The sequence below is a fragment of the Taudactylus pleione genome, unplaced genomic scaffold, assembly GCF_031769625.1.
Source record: "Taudactylus pleione unplaced genomic scaffold, aTauple2 ptg000179l, whole genome shotgun sequence".
Lineage (NCBI taxonomy): Eukaryota > Metazoa > Chordata > Amphibia > Anura > Myobatrachidae > Taudactylus > Taudactylus pleione.
Window position 1 is genome coordinate 29,648,733 of NW_028284581.1, and position 26,681 is coordinate 29,675,413.

Here is a 26,681-nt window from a genome sequence, read left to right on the forward strand (position 1 = left end):
TGCTCATTTCGCACATCTGGTTAAGAGCTTCACATTGCCCATACCATCTGTATCCTCCCTTAAGGATCCCACAGATAGAAGACTTGAGGCATGTCTCAAGGCGTTTTTTCTCTGTCAGGAGCTGTTACCTGCCCGGTCATGGCTACGGCCTGGGTGTCTAAGGCCATTGAAGAAAGCACAGGGGCATTGGAAAATACTCTTCCAGCGGCTTCAAGGGAGCAGCTGACAATTATCTCCTATATCAAGGAGGCAGCCTCCTATTATGGGGAGGTGACATTAGACGCCGGTATTCTGGCTTCTAAGGTATCAGCTACCTCAGTTGTTGCTCACAAAGCCTTTTAGTTAAGGGCCTGGAAAGCAGATGCAGGTTCCAAGAAGGCTCTGGAATCCCTGCCGTTTACGGGAGGCATATTGTTTGGCACAAAATTGCATACTATTGTGGCTACTCTGGCAGCTTCTAAATCGGCCGGTCTGCCTTCAGCGACTACCCCTAGACCTTGGCAGTCGTCATTTCAAGACTTTCACCCGCAAGGTAAAGCAAAGGACAGTCTTCCTTTAGACAATCCAGTTCTCATAGGACACCGTGGCCTCGGGCCACAACCACAAGGTCCTCATGTACGGGTCCGGAACCAGGGATCCCTCAGCCGCCTTTCTGGATGCTCTGGCTGTAAGCTGGGACTTAAATCTGGCATAGCTATTTCCTCCAATCTCCCTCCTAAGGGTCATCAGGAAATTCATGCAGGACGGCGGAACAGTAATAGTGATGAACCCTGCTTGGCCCAGACGCCATTGGTTCACCGACCTTCAGAGTCTCTCCATAGACACTCCATGGCCTCTTCCTCTAAGGCCGAACCTGTTAACACAGGGTCCATGCCTGCATCCGGACCTTCCCTGTCTGTCTTTGACGGCATGGCTCTTGAATCTTAAGAGCCAAGGGTTTTACTACTTCTGTAATCCAGACGATGCTTAGGGCACGGAAGCCTTCCTCTGCCTGCATCTATTACAGAATTTGGTACTCGTATTTTCAATGGTGTAGTCATAGAAAATATGATCCTGAAGTTTTTAGGGTCTCACGAGAGCTTGTTTTTCTCCAGGCTGGGTTAGACCGGGGTCTCCGCCTGGCCACCCTGAGAGTTCAGGCATCTGCACTCTGTTTGGTTTCAGCGAAGGATCGCCCCGCTGCCTGATGTTAGGACATTTTTTCAGGGTATTCTTAGGGTTCAGCCTCCCTTTGTCCCTCCGGTAGCTCCGGGAGATTTATCTTTGGTTCTCAGGGCTCTAAGGGCTCACCCATTTGAACCCCTGAAATCAGTAGACCTTAGATGGTTGACAGCGAAGACAGTTTTTCTTCTTGCTATCTCCTCTGATTGGCAGTGCTTTCTTGTCGCTCTCCCTTTTTGATTTTTCATCAGGATAGAGCTGTTCTCCATTAAAGGGGGCGAGTTACCTTCCTAAGGTAGTATCCCGCTTTCATGTAAATGGAGAAATAGTGGTTAAAGCCTTCCAGTCTTCAGTCCTCTCTGTAGGTGAAGCTTCTCTGGATGTGGTGTGTGCCCTACTATCTACGTGGATCGTACCAACTCCTTTAGGAAATCTGATTCTCTTTTTGTGTTGTATGGCTGTCACAAGCCAGGCTGGCTGGATAACAATTAGACTCTGACTAGATGGCTTCGTATGACGATTTCTTAGGTTTACACACAAGCAGATCTCTCTGTTCCATACAGTGACAGGACATTCTACTCGATCTGTGGGAACATCGTGGGCGTTTTGTTGTGGTGCCTCTGCTGAACAATTGTGCAAGGCAGCCATGTGATCTTCCGTCCACACTTTTCTCAAATTTTACGCCTTTGCTACTTTTGCCTCTCAGGATGCTTCCTTTTGGCGCCGGATTCTTCTATCTGCTAAACAGGAGCGTCCCCACCCATAAGGGAACTGCTTTGGGACATCCCCAAGGTAATTCCTGTGGACCGTATGGAACCCGAAGAAGAATATAAGAGTTATGGTATAACATACATTTGTTAACTCTTTTTCTTCAAGGTCCATAGGGTCCACAGGGCACCCACCCTAGTGCACCTGGTGTTATTGGGTAATCTTTTTCCTTTTGTATTTCAATGATTCCCTCTTCTTAGAGTATTTCTGGTGTACAATTGTCCTTCCTTCTCTTTCCTTCCCATGCCTTGGGCTTGGTAACAAACTAACTGCCTGTAGCCACGGGCAGGATATATATGGAGGAGGACCCAGTGCATCCTGAGAGCTAAAGCTTGTAACTGTTTGGTGGCTGGATCACTCCAACCACATACCCCAAGGTATTCCTATGGACCCAATTGACCTTGAAGAAAAAGAGTAAGTATGTTATACCATAACTCTGGCCTTTGTTGCCAGAACAACGTCGCTTCTAGCTGAAGTTACAGCTCTGTGCTGCGCTCCCAGGTACTCTGTATCTGAATGGTTCCAGTCCATTATATCCAGTTCCTAAATCTGGTAAACAAATTTCCTATACCATCTTGCACACCAGTCTGGTTTTACCACTGAGACTTGTTCTTTCAGCCTCCATCAGTTCCAGCCGATACCTCCAAGCATCAGTCCTATCCGATGCCTCCAACATCACACTCTTATCGATTAAGTTCTTCAATTCTTCAACATCGGTTCCAAATCAATTATGTTCATTAACATCGGATTCAAATCCATAAAGTTCTTCAATTCATCAACATCGGTCTCAAAACCGATCCAGCTCTCAATCCAGTATCATCGGTCCCAATCCGATTCTGCCAATTCCTTCAGCATTATATATCCAGTCCCAGTCCAATGTGCTGTTCAATAAAGGTATTCTATTCCTGTCCTTACCTTCGGGACCATCATCCACTGATGTATTTCTACGTCCTAACATCAATAGATGAAGAGCCGGGCTCAAGCCACCTAAGTTTCTTCACACTTCTCATATCTGCTCTTCAGCCTCCCACGCCTGTTCCAATCCAAACGAACCCTCCGGCGTGAAAGCTTGGTGGGCAGTTGTCCTTCAATACCAGTTTGAGGGTCTGTAATTCCCACTAAGAGTCAAGCTTCCAGTCAATTTCCTAAAATTAAGAGTGGTACTAAATGCTCTAGTTTCACTTCTCCTGAGACTGCTGTATCACACCTGAACCAGACCCTAGAACTAGCCCTTTATGTAGCAGCTCCAGCTACCCATCACATTCCACATATACTTAGACGTCAACTGTGGCATTCCAAATTCACAAAAGACACCTACAAAAACTTTCACGTAAAGTAGAACGTCGAAAGTCTCATACTCCAAGTGACTTCCTCACATATAAGACGATCTACCACTCGTATCGTAATGCACTGGACAATGCCAAACAGACATATTTCCAATCTGTTATCTCTGCCCAAGCCTCTAACCCAAAGCGACTTTTTATTACATTTTAATCACTTCTTACCCCTCTGTCACCCAACCCACCTGCTACTACAAGATCTCGCTTCCTATTTCAAGAACAAGATTGATAATATCCTAAAGGAAATGGTATGCACTTCCTCAGCCAGGGTCTTGTTCAATTCCCTACCTGAACCCAGTGGCACGTTCTCATCATTTGACCCCACTAATGAAGATGAAGTAGCTACACTCTTCTCTTCCTCCTACTCTACTACCTCTCCTCTTGATCCTATACCCTCAAAAATCAGTAAAGCTCTGTCTCCTGTGCTCATTCCACACTTAACTAAAATCTGTAATCTCTCTTTCTCTACTGGTATCTTTCCATCACTGTTCAAGCATGCAGTGATCACTCCCATTTTGAAAAAACACAATTCTGACCCTAACTCTCTCTCAAATTACTGTCCTATCTCCCAGCTACCTTGCCCTTCCAAGCTACTGTAGAGACTTGCCTACACTCTCCTCACACACTTTCTTAACACCCACAACTTATTGGATCCACTTCAGTCAGGCTTTCGTTCCCAACACTCCACTCCACTAAGGTAGTAAATGATCTGGTCACTATTCACTTCTAATTCTTCTAGATCTCTCTGCTGCCTTTGACACTGTTGACCACTCTCTTCTCATACAAACACTACAATCCCTAGGTCTTCAAGACACAGCCCTTTCTTGGTTCTCATCCTACCTATCTAATCTCTCTTTCACTGTTCGCTTTTCTGATTCTACCTCCACTTCGTTACCTCTATCAGTTGGAGTACCACAAGGCTCAGTATAAGGTCCTCTGCTTTTCTCAATATATACCACCTCTCTTGGCAAACTAATCAGCTCTTTTGGTTTTCAATATCATCTGTATGCAGATGATACTCAAATCTACCTATCCTCCCCAGATTTGCCACCATCTGTGCTGGTCCGTGTCACTGAATGTCTCTCTGCCATTTCATCTTGGATGTCATCTCGCCACCTCAAACTTAATATTTCTAAAACAGAATTAATTATATTTCCACCAGCCAATAGTAGTTACCAACCTGATATCTCTATTACTGTTGACAACTCCACCATCAACCCCACCTCACAAGCTCGCTGCTTAGGTGTCATCCTTGACTCTGAATTCTGTTTTTTGTTCCCCACATTCAATCTGTCTCTAAGTCCTGTTACATACATCTAAAAAACATAGCGAAACTTCGACCATATCTTACGCAAGACACTGCAAAAACTCTAATACACGCACTCATAATTTCCCGCATTGACTATTGCAATAGTCTCCTTATTGGTCTTCCCAAAAACAGGCTCTCCCCACTACAATCCATTTTGAATGCAGCTGCAAGGTTGATCTTTCTCACCAAACGTTCAGTCTCTATTGGCTGCCGGTCTTCTACAGTATTCAATTTAAAATACTTACACTCACACATAAAGCTATTAACCAAACCACACCAACATACATCTCTTCACTTACCTCAAAATATCTTCCAACCCGACATCTCCGCTCTGCACAAGATATGCGTCTCTCATCCCTGTGCATTACTTGTTCCCATGCTCGGTTACAGGACTTTTTTCGGGCTGCACCCACCCTGTGGAATGCCCTCCCATGCACAATAAGACTTTCCACTAGTTTCCAAACATTCAAGCGTTCTCTGAAAACTCACCTCTTCAGACAAGCTTATCAGATTCCAGGACCGCCCACCTAACCTTTTATAGCTCCCTATCTAACTCTCTTCTTACAGTAAACACCTATCACATCTTCTCTATCTTCAATTTAACATCATCTTAACCCTAGGCCAACTTTCCAGTGTGATTGGATTATACAGCCCACCAAGAACATCTGCAATCGGACTGTTCCAATTTGCAATATGTAGCACCTATCCTTGTGTATCAACACCTATTTCCCTATAGATTGTATGCTTGCAAGCAGGGCCCTCTTACCCTTATGTATGTCTTTTGTGTATGTATGTCTTTTACAACCCAGTATAATGTTAATTCAAATTGTAAGGCGTGACGGAATTTGTTGCGCTATATAAGAAACTGTTAATAAATAAATAATAGCAATATATAATATAATAAAAAGGTTTCTACCCAGTCTGCGCACAGCCGCCAATGATGGGAGTTCTCAATGATAGTGAGTGTCACCACACTCACACATAGACAATCTTATACACAGAAATCAAAAAAGAACTACACCTAGGCGCTATACAAATATGTTTAGAGGTAGATACATCCCTTTCTCAAAGTTGGATCCTTTACACCTTCTCCTCTTCCTCCAGAAAACGGATTGATGTTATAAGGTTTTTTCCTCACGACCAGTTTACATGTGGAAAAATATATCCATGTTTCAATATTTCAGGAGGTCAATTCCAATCTTAGTTCATAGAAAAGGAGATCAAAATCCCCAAATACCCTGTGACACACCAGCGTACCCCACTCACAGCAGAAATATGATGTGTGTTCCTCAAAAGGTTTCTTTTAAAGATCCCATCACCCGGAAATTACAGAGAGATAGAACAACAGTATCCTGCGTACCGTAACTCACATCAACACATGCAGAAGCACCATATAAAGGTTGCTTTGGTGGGGAAACATAGCAAGCGTACCGAAACTCACAGTAAGGATAGTGATTAACCACTCATAATGGTTTCTTTTCTCTGTATCCGTCAACGTAAAGTAGACTCCCAAAAATTGCAATCAGTTGATACCGGATTAGAAAATTTATTACCAGCAAACTTGGTTCTACAGCATCAAAAAATTAATCCATAAATAGTACAATAAATCACATGAGAAAAAATAAAATAAAAATAAATAGATAAAAATGGCAAGTGATCTCCCTTGTGGATGACGTGGGTGATGTCATAAACAAAGATTTGGGCAATAGTCCAAAAAAAAAACAAAAAAAACCCCCAAAGCTTATAGAGACATACCTCACCACGGGGGATCTGAAGAAACACTCCTTAGTCGACGTGCGTTTCGGCTCATATGAGAGCCTTTTTCAAGACATGTAAGGAAGTGTAATACAGACCATTATTTAAACAAACATCCGCCAATCATGTTATCTCGTGAGGCAAACCCCCTAAACGGAAGCCAATCCGAGTGTGCCGAACTCACATGTCAGGTAATCAAGCTGTTTGCGCATACTGTGCTCCGGAAGCAGCCGGGTAGCACATAGCCTGCACTCCTCAGAGAAGCAGAGTCGCGTCAAACGGAAGTGACGTGACGCTTACCACCGGGAGCGGAAATACCCAGTTGCTTAGCAATGGAACGCAAGCATAGCCTAGTAAGTGGCACACCCGGAAATGAAGGCTGAACATTACATAACATAAATCAAAAGTAAAACACATTATAAAAACACAATAGCCATCATGGAAAAATAACTAAATAGTTAACCAAAACCTATAATTATAAACTATGACGCCGATGTCTCATTTCATGTCGTAGAGCAGTTGTATAAATTCAGCGTGTGTTGTTCAGATCTTCATTTCCAAATAATGTCCCGAAAAAATCTATACATCTTCATAAAGTTCCATAACCAAAAAGAATATGAAAAATAATGTTAGAAACCATATCGCGATAAAAATATTAAATCAAGCAAAATCATAAGAACCATTTTAACTCAAAATCTTTATTTAACCCTAACGGGGCAAGAGTCTTCAAGGAGAAAATACACTTCATCTCAGCCTTAGCTAGCATAGTGGCTGTATTTCCCGATCTAGGGTTACCCTTGATTGCTTTTAATCCATAAAAACCCATTACACCATTCAGGGAACTACCATGAAATTCCTTAAAATGCATAGATAGCGCATGGGTCTCTAATCCTTTCTTTATGTTACGTGCATGTTCACTTAGTCTCACTTTTAATGGTCTAGAAGTATGACCAATGTAGAATTTATTGCATTTACATTGAATCCCATATACTATGTTTTTGCTGTTACAGGTTATAAAATATTTTATATAAAAATCGTCGCCGTTAATCTTAACTGTTTCTACTTTATTTCTTCCATCTCCTTTTATAGACCTACATCCTAAACACGAACCACATCTGAAGAAACCTTTAGAAAGGATTTTAGTCCTACTATTGGATGGTTCGAGAAAACTTTTTACCAATTTATTCTTGAGATTAGGAGCTTTTCTGTATATACATCTTGGCTTATCTGGTATTATAGTGCCTAAGATTGGATCTCTCTTGAGAATTCCCCAATGCTTCCTGAGGATCTTTTCGATATCCCTATGTTGTTTAGAGAAATCGGTGATGAAAGCCCATTGATATTTATTATTCTTATTCAAAGAGGGTTGAATGGTTTTCTCTTTAAGGAGATCTTTCCGTTCCAGCCCCTTCACTCTGTTGAAGGATTCATTAATTTTGTCCTCCTCATACCCACACGCTTTGAACCTAACTTTCATTTCTTCCGCTTGCGTGTGGAAAGTTTCTAGGCCTGAACAATTTCTCCGCAAACTTTTTAGCTGGCCTGATGGAATTGAATCAAGCCAGTTGTTATGATGGCAACTGGCCGTATTTATATAAGTCCCCGAGTCTGTCGGTTTAGTATAACTTTTTGTTTCTATTTTCCCATCTTTTATGTATACAGTAATATCTAAAAAGTTCAAACTAGTCTGACTAATTTCGAAAGTTAAAAAGATATTTCTGTTATTATTATTCAGATGATTGCAAAAAATGTCCAGACTGGGTCTATCCCCCTTCCATATAAAAAATATGTCGTCTATGTACCTATGGTAGGACACCAAGTCCGCCCCGAGCGCACCATCACCCCACACGGCTTCCTCCTCCCACATACCCATGAAGAGGTTGGCGTAGCTCGTAGCGAACTTGGTGCCCATCGCGGTACCTGTTCTCTGTAGGAAGTACTCATCTTTAAATAGAAAAAAGTTATTAGTCAAAATGAAGTTGATACTTTCTAAAAGGAAACATTGCAAATCTTTTGATAAATTAGAGGTGTCAAGAAAATGTTTAGTGGCTGCTACTCCTAAATCATGCCTAATGATGGTATAAAGGGTGCTTACATCTGATGTTACCATGAAAAAATTGTTCTCCCATTTGATTTTTTCCAGAGAAATTAAAAAATCTTTTGTATCTCTCAGATGGGATCTGTTACGGACTACTAGGGGTTGAAGATAGAAATCGATAAATTCGGATAGATTCGAAGAAACCGAAACCACACCAGAGATAATTGGTCGTCCTGGGGGATTACATAGACTTTTGTGTACTTTTGGCAACACATAAATCACTGGTGTGACAGGTTTCTCAATCAAAAGGAAAGATGCTTCCTTATGTGTTAAAGTGTCCTTTTTTTCGTACTTATCTATCAAAATTTTTAGTTTATTACAAATGATGATTGTGGGATCTCCACGCAGTTTTTTATACGTTTTGATGTCTTGTAATTGCCTATAGACTTCTCCTTCATAGTCTTTTGTATTCAATAATACCACTCCTCCACCCTTATCGGCGGGTTTTACAATAAGATCTTTATTCTCTTTCAAGCTTTTTAAAGCTTTTCTTTCTTTCATTGTTAAATTACACCTATTTTTATATGGTATATTGCTATTCTTTTTCTTACCTTCTATATTCAATTTTTCAAAATCTCCCAACACTAAGGCATTGAAAGTATCTAAAAAGGGACCTCTAACATGTTGTGGATAAAAGACTGATTTCGGACGAAACGGAGTGACAGACGTCTCTTCCGTCGGTATCTCATTGTGAAAGAATTTTCTTATTGTTAATTTTCGAATTAATTTTTGAGTATCCACAAAGATGTTAAACGGGTTAATATTACAATTTGGAGCATACTTTAAACCCTTTTCTAACAAGGATTGTTCATCTTTAGCTAAAATATGAGAGCTAAGGTTAAAAATTTTTACCTTTGAATATTTCTCCAATGAGTTTAGGTTTGTTATGATCTCAGTGTTTCCACTACTTTGATCATTATTAATAATTGTCTTGTTTTTCTTACGATTTCTTTTTCTCTTATTCCTTTTGGGGTTCCTAACTATTTTCCTTTTCTTGCCCCCTCTTTTCCCCCTTGTAGTGGATTTCTCAATTACTTGTAATTGTATTGATAGGGTCTCTCTGCTAAAAAAGGAGAATATGCTCTAGCCAATGGTGAAAAACGGTTCACATGAGAAAAGGAACCCGAAAGGTCCTCATTTCTGTCGTATCTATTCTTCTGATTCCTGGAGTAATCGTTATGATAGTACCTATTTCTGTTCATTCTGATTTTATCGTTATGTTCCACATTACTGTATCTTTGTTTATTCCCTGATTGGTACCTATCTCTGTTGTTATATGTCTTAGTTGGAGGGAATCGGTGGTGTCTTCTTGAGACCTCCCCTACTTGTTTGTATTTATCCTTCGGACTTATTGGGATAGACTGATCATAATATGGAATCCTAGGGTTTTTTTTTCTTTGTAGCTCACTTCTGCATCCATTATCAGTTTTATCTCGATTAAATTTATTAGATTTTTTAGCAACAATAACTTTTTCAGCTTTTTTAATTCTATATTTAATTCCACTTTCTAATTGTTTAAAAATTTCAGAGTTGCTATATGGTGTTACTAAAGATTCTAAAATACTAATCTCTTCTTCTAAAGATTTTAATTCCCTTCTGCGTTCTTTAATTATTAGATCCATTAGTGAAAATGAGCAATCTTTAGTAATTTTCTCCCATTCATTTCTAAAGGTCTCATTAGCCGTAGAAAAAGAAGCTTTCTTATCAATTTTTAATCCTTTTGGAATGAGCTGATGTGCTATATAATTCTCTAATGTAGCTACCTCCCACCAGATCTTATTTTCCTTTTGTAAAACTACTACAAGTTTTTTCATCATTCCTTCTAGATCTTCATCTATTAATTCTATGGAATCATTATTTTGGTTAAATAGTTTGTCAGAAATTAGACGTCTTCTCTGAAATCAAACATAGTGATAACAATTGCTACAGGGTGGTGAAACCTTTTTAAATGGTGACCAAAAAGATAGCAATATATAATATAATAAAAAGGTTTCTACCCAGTCTGCGCACAGCCGCCAATGATGGGAGTTCTCAATGATAGTGAGTGTCACCACACTCACACATAGACAATCTTATACACAGAAATCAAAAAAGAACTACACCTAGGCGCTATACAAATATGTTTAGAGGTAGATACATCCCTTTCTCAAAGTTGGATCCTTTACACCTTCTCCTCTTCCTCCAGAAAACGGATTGATGTTATAAGGTTTTTTCCTCACGACCAGTTTACATGTGGAAAAATATATCCATGTATCAATATTTCAGGAGGTCAATTCCAATCTTAGTTCATAGAAAAGGAGATCAAAATCCCCAAATACCCTGTGACACACCAGCGTACCCCACTCACAGCAGAAATATGATGTGTGTTCCTCAAAAGGTTTCTTTTAAAGATCCCATCACTCGGAAATTACAGAGAGATAGAACAACAGTATCCTGCGTACCGTAACTCACATCAACACATGCAGAAGCACCATATAAAGGTTTCTTTGGTGGGGAAACATAGCAAGCGTACCGAAACTCACAGTAAGGATAGTGATTAACCACTCATAATGGTTTCTTTTCTCTGTATCCGTCAACGTAAAGTAGACTCCCAAAAATTGCAATCAGTTGATACCGGATTAAAAAATTTATTACCAACAAACTTGGTTCTACAGCATCAAGAAAAAGAGTAGCAATATACCATATAAAAATAGGTGTAATTTAACAATGAAAGAAAGAAAAGCTTTAAAAAGCCTGAAAGAGAATAAAGATCTTATTGTAAAACCCGCCGATAAGGGTGGAGGAGTGGTATTATTGAATACAAAAGACTATGAAGGAGAAGTCTATAGGCAATTACAAGACATCAAAACGTATAAAAAACTGCGTGGAGATCCCACAATCATCATTTGTAATAAACTAAAAATTTTGATAGATAAGTATGAAAAAAAGGGCACTTTAACACATAAGGAAGCATCTTTCCTTTTGATTGAGAAACCTGTCACACCAGTGATTTATGTGTTGCCAAAAGTACACAAAAGTCTATGTAATCCCCCAGGACGACCAATTATCTCTGGTGTGGATTCGGTTTCTTCGAATCTATCCGAAATTATCGATTTCTATCTTCAACCCCTAGTAGTCCGTAACAGATCCCATCTGAGAGATACAAAAGATTTTTTAATTTCTCTGGAAAAAATCAAATGGGAGAACAATTTTTTCATGGTAACATCAGATGTAAGCACCCTTTATACCATCATTAGGCATGATTTAGGAGTAGCAGCCACTAAACATTTTCTTGACACCTCTAATTTATCAAAAGATTTGCAATGTTTCCTTTTAGAAAGTATCAACTTCATTTTGACTAATAACTTTTTTCTATTTAAAGATGAGTACTTCCTACAGAGAACAGGTACCGCGATGGGCACCAAGTTCGCTCCGAGCTACGCCAACCACTTCATGGGTATGTGGGGGGAGGAAGCCGTGTGGGGTGATGGTGCGCTCGGGGCGGACTTGGTGTCCTACCATAGGTACATAGACGACATATTTTTTATATGGAAGGGGGATAGACCCAGTCTGGACATTTTTTGCAATCATCTGAATAATAATAACAGAAATATCTTTTTAACTTTCGAAATTAGTCAGACTAGTTTGAACTTTTTAGATATTACTGAATACATAAAAGATGGGAAAATAGAAACAAAAAATTATACTAAACCGACAGACTCGGGGACTTATATAAATACGGCCAGTTGCCATCATAACAACTGGCTTGATTCAATTCCATCAGGCCAGCTATAAAGGTTGCGGAGAAATTGTTCAGGCCTAGAAACTTTCCACACGCAAGCGGAAGAAATGAAAGTTAGGTTCAAAGCGTGTGGGTATGATGAGGACAAAATTAATGAATCCTTCAACAGAGTGAAGGGGCTGGAACGGAAAGATCTCCTTAAAGAGAAAACCATTCAACCCTCTTTGAATAAGAATAATAAATATCAATGGGCTTTCATCACCGATTTCTCTAAACAACATAGGGATATCGATATCGATCCTCAGGAAGCATTGGGGAATTCTCAAGAGAGATCCAATCTTAGGCACTATAATACCAGATAAGCCAAGATGTATATACAGAAAAGCTCCTAATCTCAAGAATAAATTGGTAAAAAGTTTTCTCGAACCATCCAATAGTAGGACTAAAATCCTTTCTAAAGGTTTCTTCAGATGTGGTTCATGTTTAGGATGTAGGTCTATAAAAGGAGATGGAAGAAATAAAGTAGAAACAGTTAAGATTAACGGCGACGATTTTTATATAAAATATTTTATAACCTGTAACAGCAAAAACATAGTATATGGGATTCAATGTAAATGCAATAAATTCTACATTGGTCGTACTTCTAGACCATTAAAAGTGAGACTAAGTGAACATGCACGTAACATAAAGAAAGGATTAGAGACCCATGCGCTATCTATGCATTTTAAGGAATTTCATGGTAGTTCCCTGAATGGTGTAATGGGTTTTTATGGATTAAAAGCAATCAAGGGTAACCCTAGATTGGGAGATACAGCCACTATGCTAGCTAAGGCTGAGATGAAGTGTATTTTCTCCTTGAAGACTCTTGCCCCGTTAGGGTTAAATAAAGATTTTGAGTTAAAATGGTTCTTATGATTTTGCTTGATTTAATATTTTTATTGCGATATGGTTTCTAACATTATTTTTCTGTTTTTTTCATATTCTTTTTGGTTATGGAACTTTATGAAGATGTATAGATTTTTTCGGGACATTATTTGGAAATGAAGATCTGAACAACACACGCTGAATTTATACAACTGCTCTACGACATGAAATGAGACATCGGCGTCATAGTTTATAATTATAGGTTTTGGTTAACTATTTAGTTATTTTTCCATGATGGCTATTGTGTTTTTATAATGTGTTTTACTTTTGATTTATGTTATGTAATGTTCAGTCTTCATTTCCGGGTGTGCCACTTACTAGGCTATGCTTGCGTTCCATTGCTAAGCAACAGGGTATTTCCGCTCCCGGCGGTAAGCGTCACGTCACTTCCGTTTGACATGTGACGCGACTCAGCCCGCACTCCTCAGAGAAGCAATGTGCTATCCGGCTGCTTCCGGTGCACAGTATGCGCAAACAGCTTGATTACCTGACATGTGAGTTCGGCACACTCGGATTGGCTTCCGTTTAGGGGGTTTGCCTCACGAGATAACGTGATTGGCGGATGTTTGTTTAAATAATGGTCTGTATTACACTTCCTTACATGTCTTGAAAAAGGCTCTCATTTGAGCCGAAACGCGCGTCGACTAAGGAGTGTTTCTTCAGATCCCCCGTGGTGAGGTATGTCTCTATAAGCTTTGGGTTTTTTTTTTTTTTTTTTTGGACTATTGCCCAAATCTTTGTTTATGACATCACCCACGTCATCCACAAGGGAGATCACTTGCCATTTTTATCTATTTATTTTTATTTTATTTTTTTCTATTTTTTCTCATGTGATTTATTGTACTATTTATGGATTAATTTTTGATGCTGTAGAACCAAGTTTGTTGGTAATAAATTTTTTAATCCGGTATCAACTGATTGCAATTTTTGGGAGTCTACTTTACGTTGACGGATACAGAGAAAAGAAACCATTATGAGTGGTTAATCATTATCCTTACTGTGAGTTTCGGTACGCTTGCTATGTTTCCCCACCAAAGAAACCTTTATATGGTGCTTCTGCATGTGTTGATTTGAGTTACGGTACGCAGGATACTGTTGTTCTATCTCTCTGTAATTTCCGAGTGATGGGATCTTTAAAAGAAACCTTTTGAGGAACACACATCATATTTCTGCTGTGAGTGGGGTACGCTGGTGTGTCACAGGGTATTTGGGGATTTTGATCTCCTTTTCTATGAACTAAGATTGGAATTGACCTCCTGAAATATTGATACATGGATATATTTTTCCACATGTAAACTGGTCGTGAGGAAAAAACCTTATAACATCAATCCGTTTTCTGGAGGAAGAGGAGAAGGTGTAAAGGATCCAACTTTGAGAAAGGGATGTATCTACCTCTAAACATATTTGTATAGCGCCTAGGTGTAGTTCTTTTTTGATTTCTGTGTATAATAAATAAATAATAGTTCATGAGCGTGTCTGAGCTCTCTTACAAAGAAGGAAACCAGCATAGTTATCAGTTGAGCGCCACAAAATGTTTTGGCATATCATCAGTGTTCATCCCAGGGGTGGAAATGGGGAGGCCTATTAACTCAGAATGTATGGGTTCTTAACCTGCTTATTTTTCAGCAGATTGTGGAGAGATGGAGATGGAGACATTAACATGATGTCATTCCAGTTGGACTACTAGGTGGAGTGAATCTGCTCAAGGACAATTGTCTACAGGCATTACTTATCAATGCTATGATGGTCAAATGGGATTTTTACCTAAGTTATATGGTTTCTCTGGATTGCGATGCTTAAGCACATTCTCAAATATGTAGTAAGGATTACAGTCCCGGTGTGGTTGGTGGCACCATATTGGAGTCGTGCTGCATAAAAAAGGACTATTAACTCAGGTATTAGAGCAGCAGCCTACACACAGTGTTAAAGCATGATCCCTAAGAAAAATAAGTTCTCTGACCGAGTTATAGAGACGATTATCAAAGGTTGAATGCCTGTCTTCATAATTAGTTATCATAGGGTTTGTAGGACTTACATTTTTAGGGGGAATATTGCAGTTGGCACATTTACTCCTGTTTTTGCAGCGTGGTTTGGGTAATGATTCATACCTAGTTCCTTAAATGTTCAGCTTTCTGAACCATCAGTGTCTTTCTATAAGAAAGTGACACTCTTACATGAGGTGTAGGCTTATTTGCAGGATGTGATGTATTTTCCACCTCTATAAAATCCTCTACTAGTCCATCGGGACTTGAATTAGTGTTAACAGCATTACAACAACCTCCTTTTGATGGGATGAATGTAAAATGTTTTGACTATTGTTTTTTTGGCAAGAAGGCTGCCAGAGTTGGTGGCCCTGTCTTAAGGTGCCCATACACAGTGCGATTTGCATACGATGCGATCTCGTATGCAATCGCCCTTGAACTCTCTCCGGCAGCTGAGGAGAAACGATGTGCAGCAAAAGCTGCACAATGTTCACCCAATCTTTCGTGCACGAAATGATTTGCATATTCATTAGATCGAGTGCGATATGACACAAATGCATGTAGCACGGACCAGGGAGATTCGTGCTACATGCATCTGTGTCATTTACACAGAAGCACGGACGGGTCATTGAGACCTGTTTGTGTTGCTGTGTATTTCAATGACACATATGCACGCACGGACCAGGAGATTCATGCTACATGCATCTGTGTCAGTGAGACCCGTCTGTGCTGCTGCGGTAAAAAAAAAACCTGTTTAAAAAAAAATAAAAAAAATGGTGTTCCCACCAAAAAAAAAAAACAGCAACCAGCCCCAGGCTTTTACTGACCCAGGACCTGGTTGTGCTTAAATACAGAGGACTAACGACATAGGGGTCCCCTGTACTAGAGCACAAACAGCACCAGGCTAGTCAGAATCAGCCCTGTTTTCAAAATACGGGGAACACATGACGTAGGTCCCCCGTACTTTGAGCAACCAGCACTGGGCTCTAATCCAGTCCTGGTTCTGGAAATATAGGGGGAAAAAATTAGTAGGGTTCCCCTGTATTATCCAGATCCAGCACCGGACTTTTTCTAGCGGGGGGCTAATGCCACAGCCAGGGGAGCCCTTTCACCGGGCCCCCCATCCGAAGCATTAACCTTGACCACTAGTCTGCCCAGGCCGGGGATCCCTGGGGAGCTGGGGAACCCCCAAATAAAGGGGTCCCCCTCTACAGGGCTCCCCAGGCCTAGTCTGATAGCCCAGGGCTATCCCGGCACCCCTGGGCGGTGGGTGCCGGGTTGATTATGTAGTGTAGTGCATTTCAAAAAGTTAAAAATACTGTCTTTTGCTGTGGAATTGCATTTCCCAGCAAGCCCTCCGCCGTATGCTGGTACTTGGAGAACCACAAGTACCAGCATGCGGGGCATTACGGCCCGTTGGTACCTGTAGTTCCACATCAAAAGCAATATTAAAATAAACACAGGACACACCGTACAAAGTAGAAGTTTATTAAACATACATGCACACACACATGTACACATACTCTCCTATGTAGCCCATTGGTCCCCTTTTCCAGTAGAATCCATAGGGTACCTGTAAAAATAAATTTCCATACTCACCATCTCCTATGCAAAGTTCGGATTCTCTTCATTCCAAAGTAGGCATCCCATGGGGTCTTAGCAAAACAAAAACACTTAAATACGCTAGCCACCGGACAATAGTATTGTCCTGTAAGGACAGTACTTCCCGAATGAGAACTCAGCTGTGGGGTATCACTATGGAAACCTCACCGCTGAGCGCTCATTGGCTGAAAGAGGCGAGCCTTCCACCTGTCAGCCAATGAACGGTTCACACCATTGACTTAAAAGAATTTGCCCTTTTTTTCAAAACCGACATAGCTGGGTAGATAACTTGTGCTTCACTTATTGTGCTGGGAAACCTGTTCTTTGCATTGTGACCATAGGGTTTGAGTAAAAGTCTAAAATAGGCCCATTGTGCTTGCATACCTTTACAAAATTAAAATTATTATGCTAGTAATCCTTCATTGTGAATGGGTGGAACAACTGTGAAAAAAAATAAAATAATTGTAATGTCAGACTATTCACAATTCACACACAACTTGTTTGGCATGGAGATTGGCACAGTATCAAAAGCGATTATTATATAATGTATCACTTTTTTTTACATATTGGGCATAACCCACGCAAATATATTAAAGAAAAATATCCACTAATTGAAATACCTTTTATTTATATATTTTCAAGAAGAAGTTATGTTAACACAATAGCATCACATATTATACCATAAGGCAAAAGTGATAACTAAGTGGCTCGGGGAATAAAACATCAAAATTTTGGGTCCATGGCCAGGAAACTCCCCAGACCTTAATCCCATTGAGAACTTGTGGTCAATCCTCAAGAGGCGGGTGGACAAACAAAAAAACACAAATTCTGACAAACTCCAAGCATTGATTAGGTAAGAATGGGCGGCTATCAGTCAGTATGTGGCCCAGTATTTGATTGACAGCATGCCAGGGCGAATTGCAGAGGTCTTGAAAAGGAAGGATCAACACTGCAAATATTGACTCTTTGCATAAACTTAATGTAATTGTCAATAAAAGCCTTCGACACTTAGGAAATGCTTGTCATTTTACTTCAGTATACCATAGTAACCAGGGGCGGATTGGGATGGAAAACCAGCCCGGGAAATTTCTGGAAGCAGCCCTAAAGGGGGCGGGTATTTTGAGAAGGTGGGTTTGTTGAAAGGGCGGAGTCTGTGGAGGAGGGCAGGATATTCCCTCGTCAGGGCCTGGAGCTGCTTTTGCAAGCCACTGAGGAGAACAGGGCCGACAACAGAAATCTAGGTCAATTATACCATTTTAATTGGGGCCCCCATCCCTCTGCACTAGGTACAGGCCAGTCAGTTTGAAAGTCTTTTCTTACCTGGTGGTTTCTTTGCAACAGGGAACCTCTGAAGAATTTCAGCCTCACTGGGCAGCGTCTTCAATTGGTATTCACTATTCATGTAGAAGATCACATTTTCTGGAAGATGCCTGTTTATGTAGAAATATAACTAATGTCATCATCATAACCTACAGTAGCAGAAGTTTTTCTGCAGGGCAAAATTAATTTCCCTGATCAAACAATTTCTGTGTCTCCAGATGCCCGTACGTCTCTCCATCCCCAGGCTTCCCTGTGGTTCTCCAGGCTCCCTCTGTTTCCCATTTCCAGGACCCATTGTCTCTCTCTTCAGAACCCCCTATGTCTCTCCAGGACCCCAGTGTACCTCTCTGTCTTATTCTTTAGCCCCAGTTTGTCTCTCAGCCTCATATCCCCCCAGTCCTTGTGTATCTCATCCTCATTTCCCCCCAGTCCTTGTGTATCTCAGCCTCTTTCCGAGGGCCCCTGCATCATTAGCTTACCCACCCCTCCCCCCAACGTTGTCAGCTCCCCCTCCCCTCCCATCTCCCTCCGCATCCAACACTTACCTGAAGATGCTCTGGCTGTCCGCTGCTTGTCACTGTGGCCAGCTGCTGGTGTCATCTGCTGCTCCTCTGGCTGCATGCTGCTTGTGTCTGTGGCCGACTGCGTCACAATGCTTGTTGCAGCTTGCACGGAGTAGAGCCGGGCTGCGCGGAGGGGCTGGAGGCGGAGCTGTCAGCTGTGACTGACAGGCTCCGCAAAGGCTTATGGGAGGAGCTGCTGCCAGGCATGCGCAGCAGCTCCTCCATCGGCCATTTTTTATTTAACCATTAGTAAGCTTCTGCGCATGCGCAGAAGCTGTAGAAGGTAGCTGCCCGATCGGAGCTGAGCTCCGATCGTGGCAGGCTGGCAGCGGGTGGGTAAGTGGAGGGTGGCCGGCCATAGTAGGGACCGGCCCAGCGGGAACCAGCCCGGCATCCCGGCGGCCCAATCCGCCCCTGATAGTAACATCTGACAAGAAGGTCTAAAAACACTGAAGCAGCAAACTTTGTGAAAACCAATACTTGTGTCATTCCCAAAACTTTTGGTCATGGCTGTACAGAGATACATTTTAAAATATTACATTGTGCATATATTACACCAAAACTAAAGTCATTATGGGAACATCTACAAATGTAATAAACCTGAAGCGGATATAATGCACTGTCTATGGGACTGTAATGAAGTAATAAAATTCTGGACACTAGCACATGTGTATATAGGTACAATGGCCCTCATTCAGAGCCGTACGCTCTGAGCAGAGCGCACGCTCTGAATGAGGGCCGGGCTCCATTTTCATGGAGCGTCCTCCTGGACGCTCGTATAGCTGTGGGTCACCACCCACAGGCTATACGAGCGTGCATTGTGATGGTCGCGATGGTCGAGACCATCGCGACCATCGAATTTGCGAGCCGGAGCCTGCGGTTGAGGTTTTCAACCGCAAGCTCCGGAGTGATTTTGGCTCTATCAGAGCCAAAATCACTCCCACTGACATCACTAGTGATGTCAGTGGGCCGGCTTCTGACGGGAGGCGTTCCCATGGGAACGCTCCCGTCAGGGAGGCACGCCCCCGGCACGCCCACCAAAGGGGGCGTGCTGTCAATCAACATTGACAGCACGCCCCCTTTGATCGGACACAACGAGTGAAGGACTTTCCTTCGCTCGTCGCGTCTGGCGCATGCGCACGACGGAGCTCCCTCCGTCGTGCGCATGCTCAGTCCATAACATCGACCCACTTGCGAGCGGACAGCCGCTCGCGAGTGGGTCTGAATCAGGCCCTATGATCGGTAAATCATTTGAACTGACTCCAGAATGGGCAATATGGAATTGTATACCTAGAGATGGTGGGAATACACTGTCATTGGGGGAAAGACAGTGGATAGCTAGGATCACAGTGATGACAAAAAAAACTATACTAATGCAATGGATATCGCCAGACCCAATGGACATGGCATCATTATATCCCAGGATTTCATATCTGTTCAAAATGGAATGGGTAGAGATGATACATGACAAGGAACAAAAAGTAAAAAAAAAAATTCTCCATATGGCTACCATATATTTATAAACTAACATCTCGAGTAAAAAGGGATATTCGTAAAGAAGTAACTCAGACAAAATGGTGTATGGAAGAAGAATTATTATTGGGACATACAATACTTTGATTATGAAAAAATAAATTAGTAATCTGGGAAAATATCAGGATAACAGAATGAAAGAATGTTTAGAACATAAATGATGATAGAAGTAAAATGTGAAAGATAAAGAGACTTAATATCATGGTGTTATTAAAAACACTAAGGGGTCTATGTACTAAAGCTTGATGAGAGAAAAAGTATTAACCAATCAGCTCCTAACTGTCATTTTTCAAACACCGCTTTTAAAATGTAAGTTAGAAGCTGATTGGTTAGTACTTTATCTCTCACAATTTTCTCTCTCTCCAGTCTTTGATAAATACTCCCCTAAGTTTATTGGGCTGTATAAGGAAAAGGTCATCAGGATACATAAAATGGATTATAGTTAGATTATAGGATGTATGTAATCATGTATGGATAACTTTTTATAATGTTTGTAATATGCAGTCTTGTAATAAAATATCTAAAAAAAAAAATATTTAATTCAGTGAGTGCTTTCAAAATTGAATTTAGACACAAAGTTACAATTGATCTTTTCAAACTAAAAAGAATACTCTAATTTACAGTTTTCTCTCCTTTTTTAAATTTATCTAGATTACGTTCACTGGGTATTAAGTGGTTATTAGTCCACTTAATTAATGAAAACGGGTCTAACTGCAAGCGCCCTGAATTACAAGGAAGTATAATGTCTAAGGCTGTTAGTCTTTATATCACAGAGCGACCACTTGACTTAAAGCTGGACAACAAGGGAATATCCTTTTTCAAGGTTAATATCTGCATTGATCTTCATTTGCAAAATACAGCCTTTTATGTTTGATTCTGTATATATGATGTGAAATAACTTCTATAAAATGACAGTTACTTTAGTTGTATTTTAGTATTAATTAAAATGTTTGGAGTCATTTGATTTTAAGCTAGGTACATACAATATGAGATATTGTACGGACGCACATTGAAACAATATATTGTACACATCATATAGTGTGTACGCGCAATCCGTCATTTACGATGTCATTCATCGCATCGTCCCATCTGCGGTTCTGCACGGCAGATGGGACGATGCAGTGAATGACACGGTGCAGTTACATGCATCATGTAACGACATATCGCACCGTCTTACACTGGATTGTGCAGTGGGTGTTCGGTGTGCGTGATGTATTCGTTACATCACATCGCTGGATAACAACTATGTAGGGTGTGTACCCCAGCTTTAGGTTCAACACTAATGGAAATGTCTGTTTTTGTTTTTTTAATCCTTTTATTAAAATAGTTGACAAGCAATTGTACAATTCATGACTTAGGCAAAGTGTACAAGAAATTACATATAACAACAAAAGACATGTCAGTATGAGTTCACATTAAAACTGATGTCCAACTACTATTGTACTGTACTGCCACGATTATTATGTACCTAACTCGCCGGGTATGTTTTCATTTATAATAAAAATTCCCCGGCTATGTACTACGGAGAACTCGCAGGGACAGTGATTGCGGTAACCGCTGTCCCCGCAAGTTAGATTTAGTAGAAGTCTTTCACAGAAGTGAAAGACTTCCATGAGGGTTCCGATACTGGGCGTGGGCTGCGGGGGAGAGCTCAAAAGATCTCTTTCCTGCCTCTGGAGCCTCCATAGGCTTACAGTAGTTTACACTATCTGAATATGGTGTAAACTACCGTAGTTTAGTACATAGGGCTGAGATCGTAGTCCCCTTTGAAAATAGTGGGGACTGAGATCTGCAGTGCTAATTAGCACTTTGCTGGAAATTTCTGGGAAGTTTCTGCATAATTTTATGTAAAAAACGGCTTGATACATAGGCCCTTAAGTCTTAAAACCACATAATGCACCAATTATGGAAATTTCTGTTTAGCCCGGTTTAGTGCATGCAGATTTCAGCCCATTAAGCCCATGAAACTTTTTTGTAATTGTGACAATAGTGTTTGGAACCAGAAGACCAGCTCAGGAGCTTTGAATAATGTGACATACAGTATATCCATACACATACATATTGTACACTACATTATTTAAAATGGGTATGTAAGTTATGAATGTGTGCCTTGATTTTTTATTTTTATTGTAAGTTCTGTTAAAACAGTTTGTTATTCAATACGCCCAGACATGTTCTCTCTGGAAAGTGTGTTGTTATTTTTTGGCAACCCACAAGGTTTATTAATCAGTATGCACTGTGCATTGAATCTGTAGGCAGAGACTGTCAAGAAAGTGGCTGAAATCTTTACTTCAGAAAATGTGGACATAGCACTTCGCAAATCAGCAGCTGAACAGCTGGCAGTTATAACACAAGGTAAGATAAGCAACTTGTTTGTTTTTTATGTTTTGTGTCACCTGAGAATAATCAGTTAGATTAACTTTGCTCTTCTACAGAAAGGATACATCAGCAGGCACAAAAAATCTGTCATATATCTTCTGGAGTTGCCATTACTAGAATCCTATTTTTAAATGAAATCTAAATGTATTTCTAAAACCAGAAGTGAAATAAGCAAAAATCCACATACAGTTCTAATTCTCATTTATTAAGATTCAGTTTAGGTGCAAAGTTTGCACCGAGCCATCAGCAAATGGCTTTTATCAGTCTAATGCAATCTGGACCTTGAAAGAAAGTGTCAGGTGCAAGACTGCAGTAAAATGCAACAACCAAAGTTGAGGAACTTGCTGTCAAAAGTAATGGGGGGCATCCACTAGACGATTTTATCCCTGTCCAACCTCTTAACGATTTTCCCGTGAAGTTTCCCCTGAAATTTGATCTTCCACTCTGAACAATGTGCAAAAGATTTGCAAACGATTTTCAAAAGATCTAACGATAAACTATGTTGTTTGAATCTGTGATTGAGAGCTTTCAGCTATAGTGGGCAGATAGTGGTTCATCGTTTGATCGTTCAGCGTGAACGATGTGTAAACCATGTGTAAACGATTTGTAAGCAATCAAGTGAAATTGACCTGCATGTTCAGTCGATGGAGGAGACGATCAAACGACCAGCGGGAGCGCGCATTGTACATCCTTAGAAACAATTACTGCACGATTTGCAAACGATGTTCAAACGATGTTTGAACGATTATCGAACGATTTTATCATTATCGTTCAACTTTATCGTCTAGTGGATACTCCCCATTAGATTAAATAACTTGGAAGCAGATGACTTTTTCACATAATTTAGCTGATTCTATTGATGAAGAGTAAAGCCATTTTAATATTAGAATGATATTATATAGTAAAGATAAGCTCATAACACTTTTAAGCACAATACCTATTTTGTAAGAAATCAAGTTTAAAAGTTAGTGACACTCCATGTCAAATGCTAACAGGTTCAACATGCTGCTATTAACTTGCATTTGTATTGGCTTTTGGGAAGGTTAATGGAAGTCACTCCATTGACTTCAATGTGTTTAACTTCCCACAGTGTCCCGGCCATGAGCTACAAACACTAGCATGATGTACATATTGTGTGCCAGTGGTTTGGAATCATTTTTCCAGCATGGAGCTACTTTAGTTCCCATTTGTATTTGGTGGAATCAAGGGAAAAAACTAGTCTGGTAATCTTTTACCATATACTTTACCTCCATTTAGGTAAATTAATTTATCACTGGCACTTTCTTGTGTGGAACAAAGATCATGTTCCAATATGTAGCGAAATTGGCATCTACTTAGGTGCATTGGATCACATCATCAAAGGTAATTTATGAAGCTGCAACAATGTGTGCCAGTCCCCTGTCTGAAACCTCCTGGGGGAGAACTGCATCTTTGAAACAGCAACAGACAAAGACCATGCGGCAGTGAGGGGACTTGAATCAGCTGTACAATGTTTTCACTGTTTCCAACGACACTGTTATACAAGCTGCATATGGAGAAAACAGCATACAGATGCTATATGGAGCCTTAGACAACCTCAAACAGCCCAAACTCACCCACTCAAGTTATATATGAGGTGATTTGTATTGTGTATTGTTAATCATAGGTATGATGAATAAAAGGGCTGAGTCCAGAAAGGAAGGATTTACGCAGCTTATAGTTTGGATTAAATAATTTTTTATTGAAGAGAATCTCTACACTAAGTAAAAACCCTCTGTGAGACTTCATCAGACGTATTTGCTTTTTTAGCAATGTCTATGGCATCAGATACTCAGGGTAGCAAACAGTGAGCATTATGAAAACATGGGCACACTATTAATGATCAATTCATTTTTCAGAATGGTAAGAATGTAAGTAATACAGAACAGAGGTGTCTATATTCTAAGCCTTGGGGAGAGATAAAGTGGACGGAGATAAAGTACCAACCAATCAACTACTGTCACATTACAGGCTGTGTTTGAAAAATGACAGGAGCTGATTGGTTGGTACTTTATATTGTTCCACTTTATCTGTGTCCAAAGCTTAGTACATAGCATAGACCACAGAGTTTCATCAGTATCCAAAGGAAATGTGTTGTGCAGTCCATAACTTCATTAAACCCATCATATTTAGAGGATTTGCAAGACATTCTACAGAACTATTCATAGCCTGAGAAATTGCCCCTGTTCCTTTAGATCAGACGTGTAAAGGTTTTTGTACCACGTTATTATTTGTAAAAAAATCCACAGGAGCCATGCTAACTATTCTGGACTAAAGGAGACTCAAAAAGTTTGTCAATGCCATACCATTTCAAATAGAATCAGTGAATTCTAACTTGCATCAACAAAAGTGATTTTCCCACATCCGTAGGATCAAAACACTTTCATCTTCCAGTGTCAGTTCACCATATGAAGTTTCTCAGGCTCTGATTCATGGGACAACACTTCCTAATTTCTTAGGGGAATAATATGTAGGCAGGAATAATCAGAGCACCCCAGTGGCGTAACTTCATCCCAGGTGCCCGGAGGCAAGATAAATGTTGGTGCCCCCCCAAAACTAAAATGTACCACCACCAGCACCTATGCCAGCCCCAGCTGCTGCCGCCCCCCTTATGCTGTTCCTTTTGTATAATGCCCCCAGTAGTGGTCCCCCTATGCAGTGCCCGCCTATGTAGTGCTCCCCAGTAATGGTTCCCCTATGCAGTACCTCCAGTAGTGAGCCCCCTGTAGTTGCCCCCAGTAGTGAGCCCCCTGTAGTTGCCCCCAGTAGTGAGGCCCCTGTAGTTGCCCCCAGTAGTGAGGCCCCTGTAGTTGCCCCCAGTAGTGAGGCCCCTGTAGTTGCCCCCAGTAGTGAGGCCCCTGTAGTTGCCCCCAGTAGTGAGGCCCCTGTAGGTGCCCCCAGTAGTGAGACCCCTGTAGTTGGCCCCAGTAGTGAGACCCCTGTAGTGAGACCCCTGTAGTGAGGCCATTGTAGTGAGACCCCTGTAGTGAGATCCCTGTAGTTACCCCCAGTAGTGAGGCCCCTGTAGTTACCCCCAGTAGTGAGGCCCCTGTAGTTGCCCCTGTAGTTGCCCCCAGTAGTTGCCCCCAGTAGTGAGCACCCTGTAGTTGCCCCCAGTAGTGAGCCCCTGTAGTTGCCCCCAGTAGTGATGGCCTCCACCGCGCGCGTGCACACACACACAAAAAAACAAACAAACACTTACCTTTATCCCCAGTGCTGCTGCCGTCCATCCCCGGCGTCCGCTCCTCGGCACTATGGGAGTGACGTCATTATGTCACTCCCATAGTGCACTGCGGGACCCGGAAGACGGAGCTCACGCCTGAGCTCCGTCCTCGGCGTCCGCTCCTCGGCACTATGGGAGTGATGTTATGATGTCACTCCCATAGTGCCCTGCGGGACCCGGAAGACGGAAGGAAGCTCCGTCATCCGGCTGCCGCCGGGTGTTTGAATAGGAGCCGGGCGCCCGCTGGTAACATTCTTAGCAGGCGCCCTGCAAATGGAGGGTGCAGGCGGTGCAACCACACCCCTTGCACCCTCCGTAGTTACGCCAATGGAGGTGGAGCGCCGATCAGCAGCGCTCCTTCTCCATGCAGCTCCCGGGGACAATGGAGCCAGGTGCCCCCTTCAGGGCTGACGCCCGGCGGCAAATGACTCCATTGTCTCCGGGAGTTCCGCCACTGGAGCACCCTTAAGACTGTGTCTTGTGGTGGACTACGTGGGATCTCCCAACAGATCCAAAAATAACATGTAAAAGGAAAAGCAAATGTTAGTGTGCCCTGGGTGCTATTCAAAATGTGAAAAAACAATTCGATAAAAGATACTTCCCTTAGTAGATGGTTATTTGTTCAATGTAGTCCATCAGTATTTATGGAAAGATAAAAAAATTAAAATAATGCGATACCATAATGATCTTGTATGAAGCAGTATACCAATAATGTAGAGGCATAAGGTCTACAAATATCCAAGATTCTCAAGCCCTGTGCAATCAGTAAAAATCTATGATGCCATTGTGAATTTAGCAATCAATTTACTGTTGAAGTAAAAAGTAATTTTACCATAGAACAATGGAAAGTAAAATACAAATAACAATATAGCTCACATAAGCATAAGAAACCGATCTGCCAATACCAGAAAGTAGATGGAAGTCAGTGTGGGGTTCCAACGAGACTGCTCTGGAACCAACCTTGCATATTTTACAAACTGGTAAC

The 26,681-nt window shown here is 41.2% G+C and overlaps 1 protein-coding gene across 2 annotated transcripts in view; it reads left to right on the forward strand.

Moving 5' to 3' along the window:
* The window catches only part of RTTN (rotatin), a 368,340-nt gene that overhangs the window by 128,264 nt on the left and 213,395 nt on the right, over positions 1-26,681 (forward strand). For both annotated transcript variants that reach the window (XM_088475926.1, XM_088475927.1), the window contains exons 19-20: positions 20,728-20,899; positions 22,332-22,431. In XM_088475926.1, the coding sequence (XP_088332052.1) occupies positions 20,728-20,899; positions 22,332-22,431 (272 nt within the window). The remainder of the gene's footprint in view (positions 1-20,727; positions 20,900-22,331; positions 22,432-26,681) is intronic.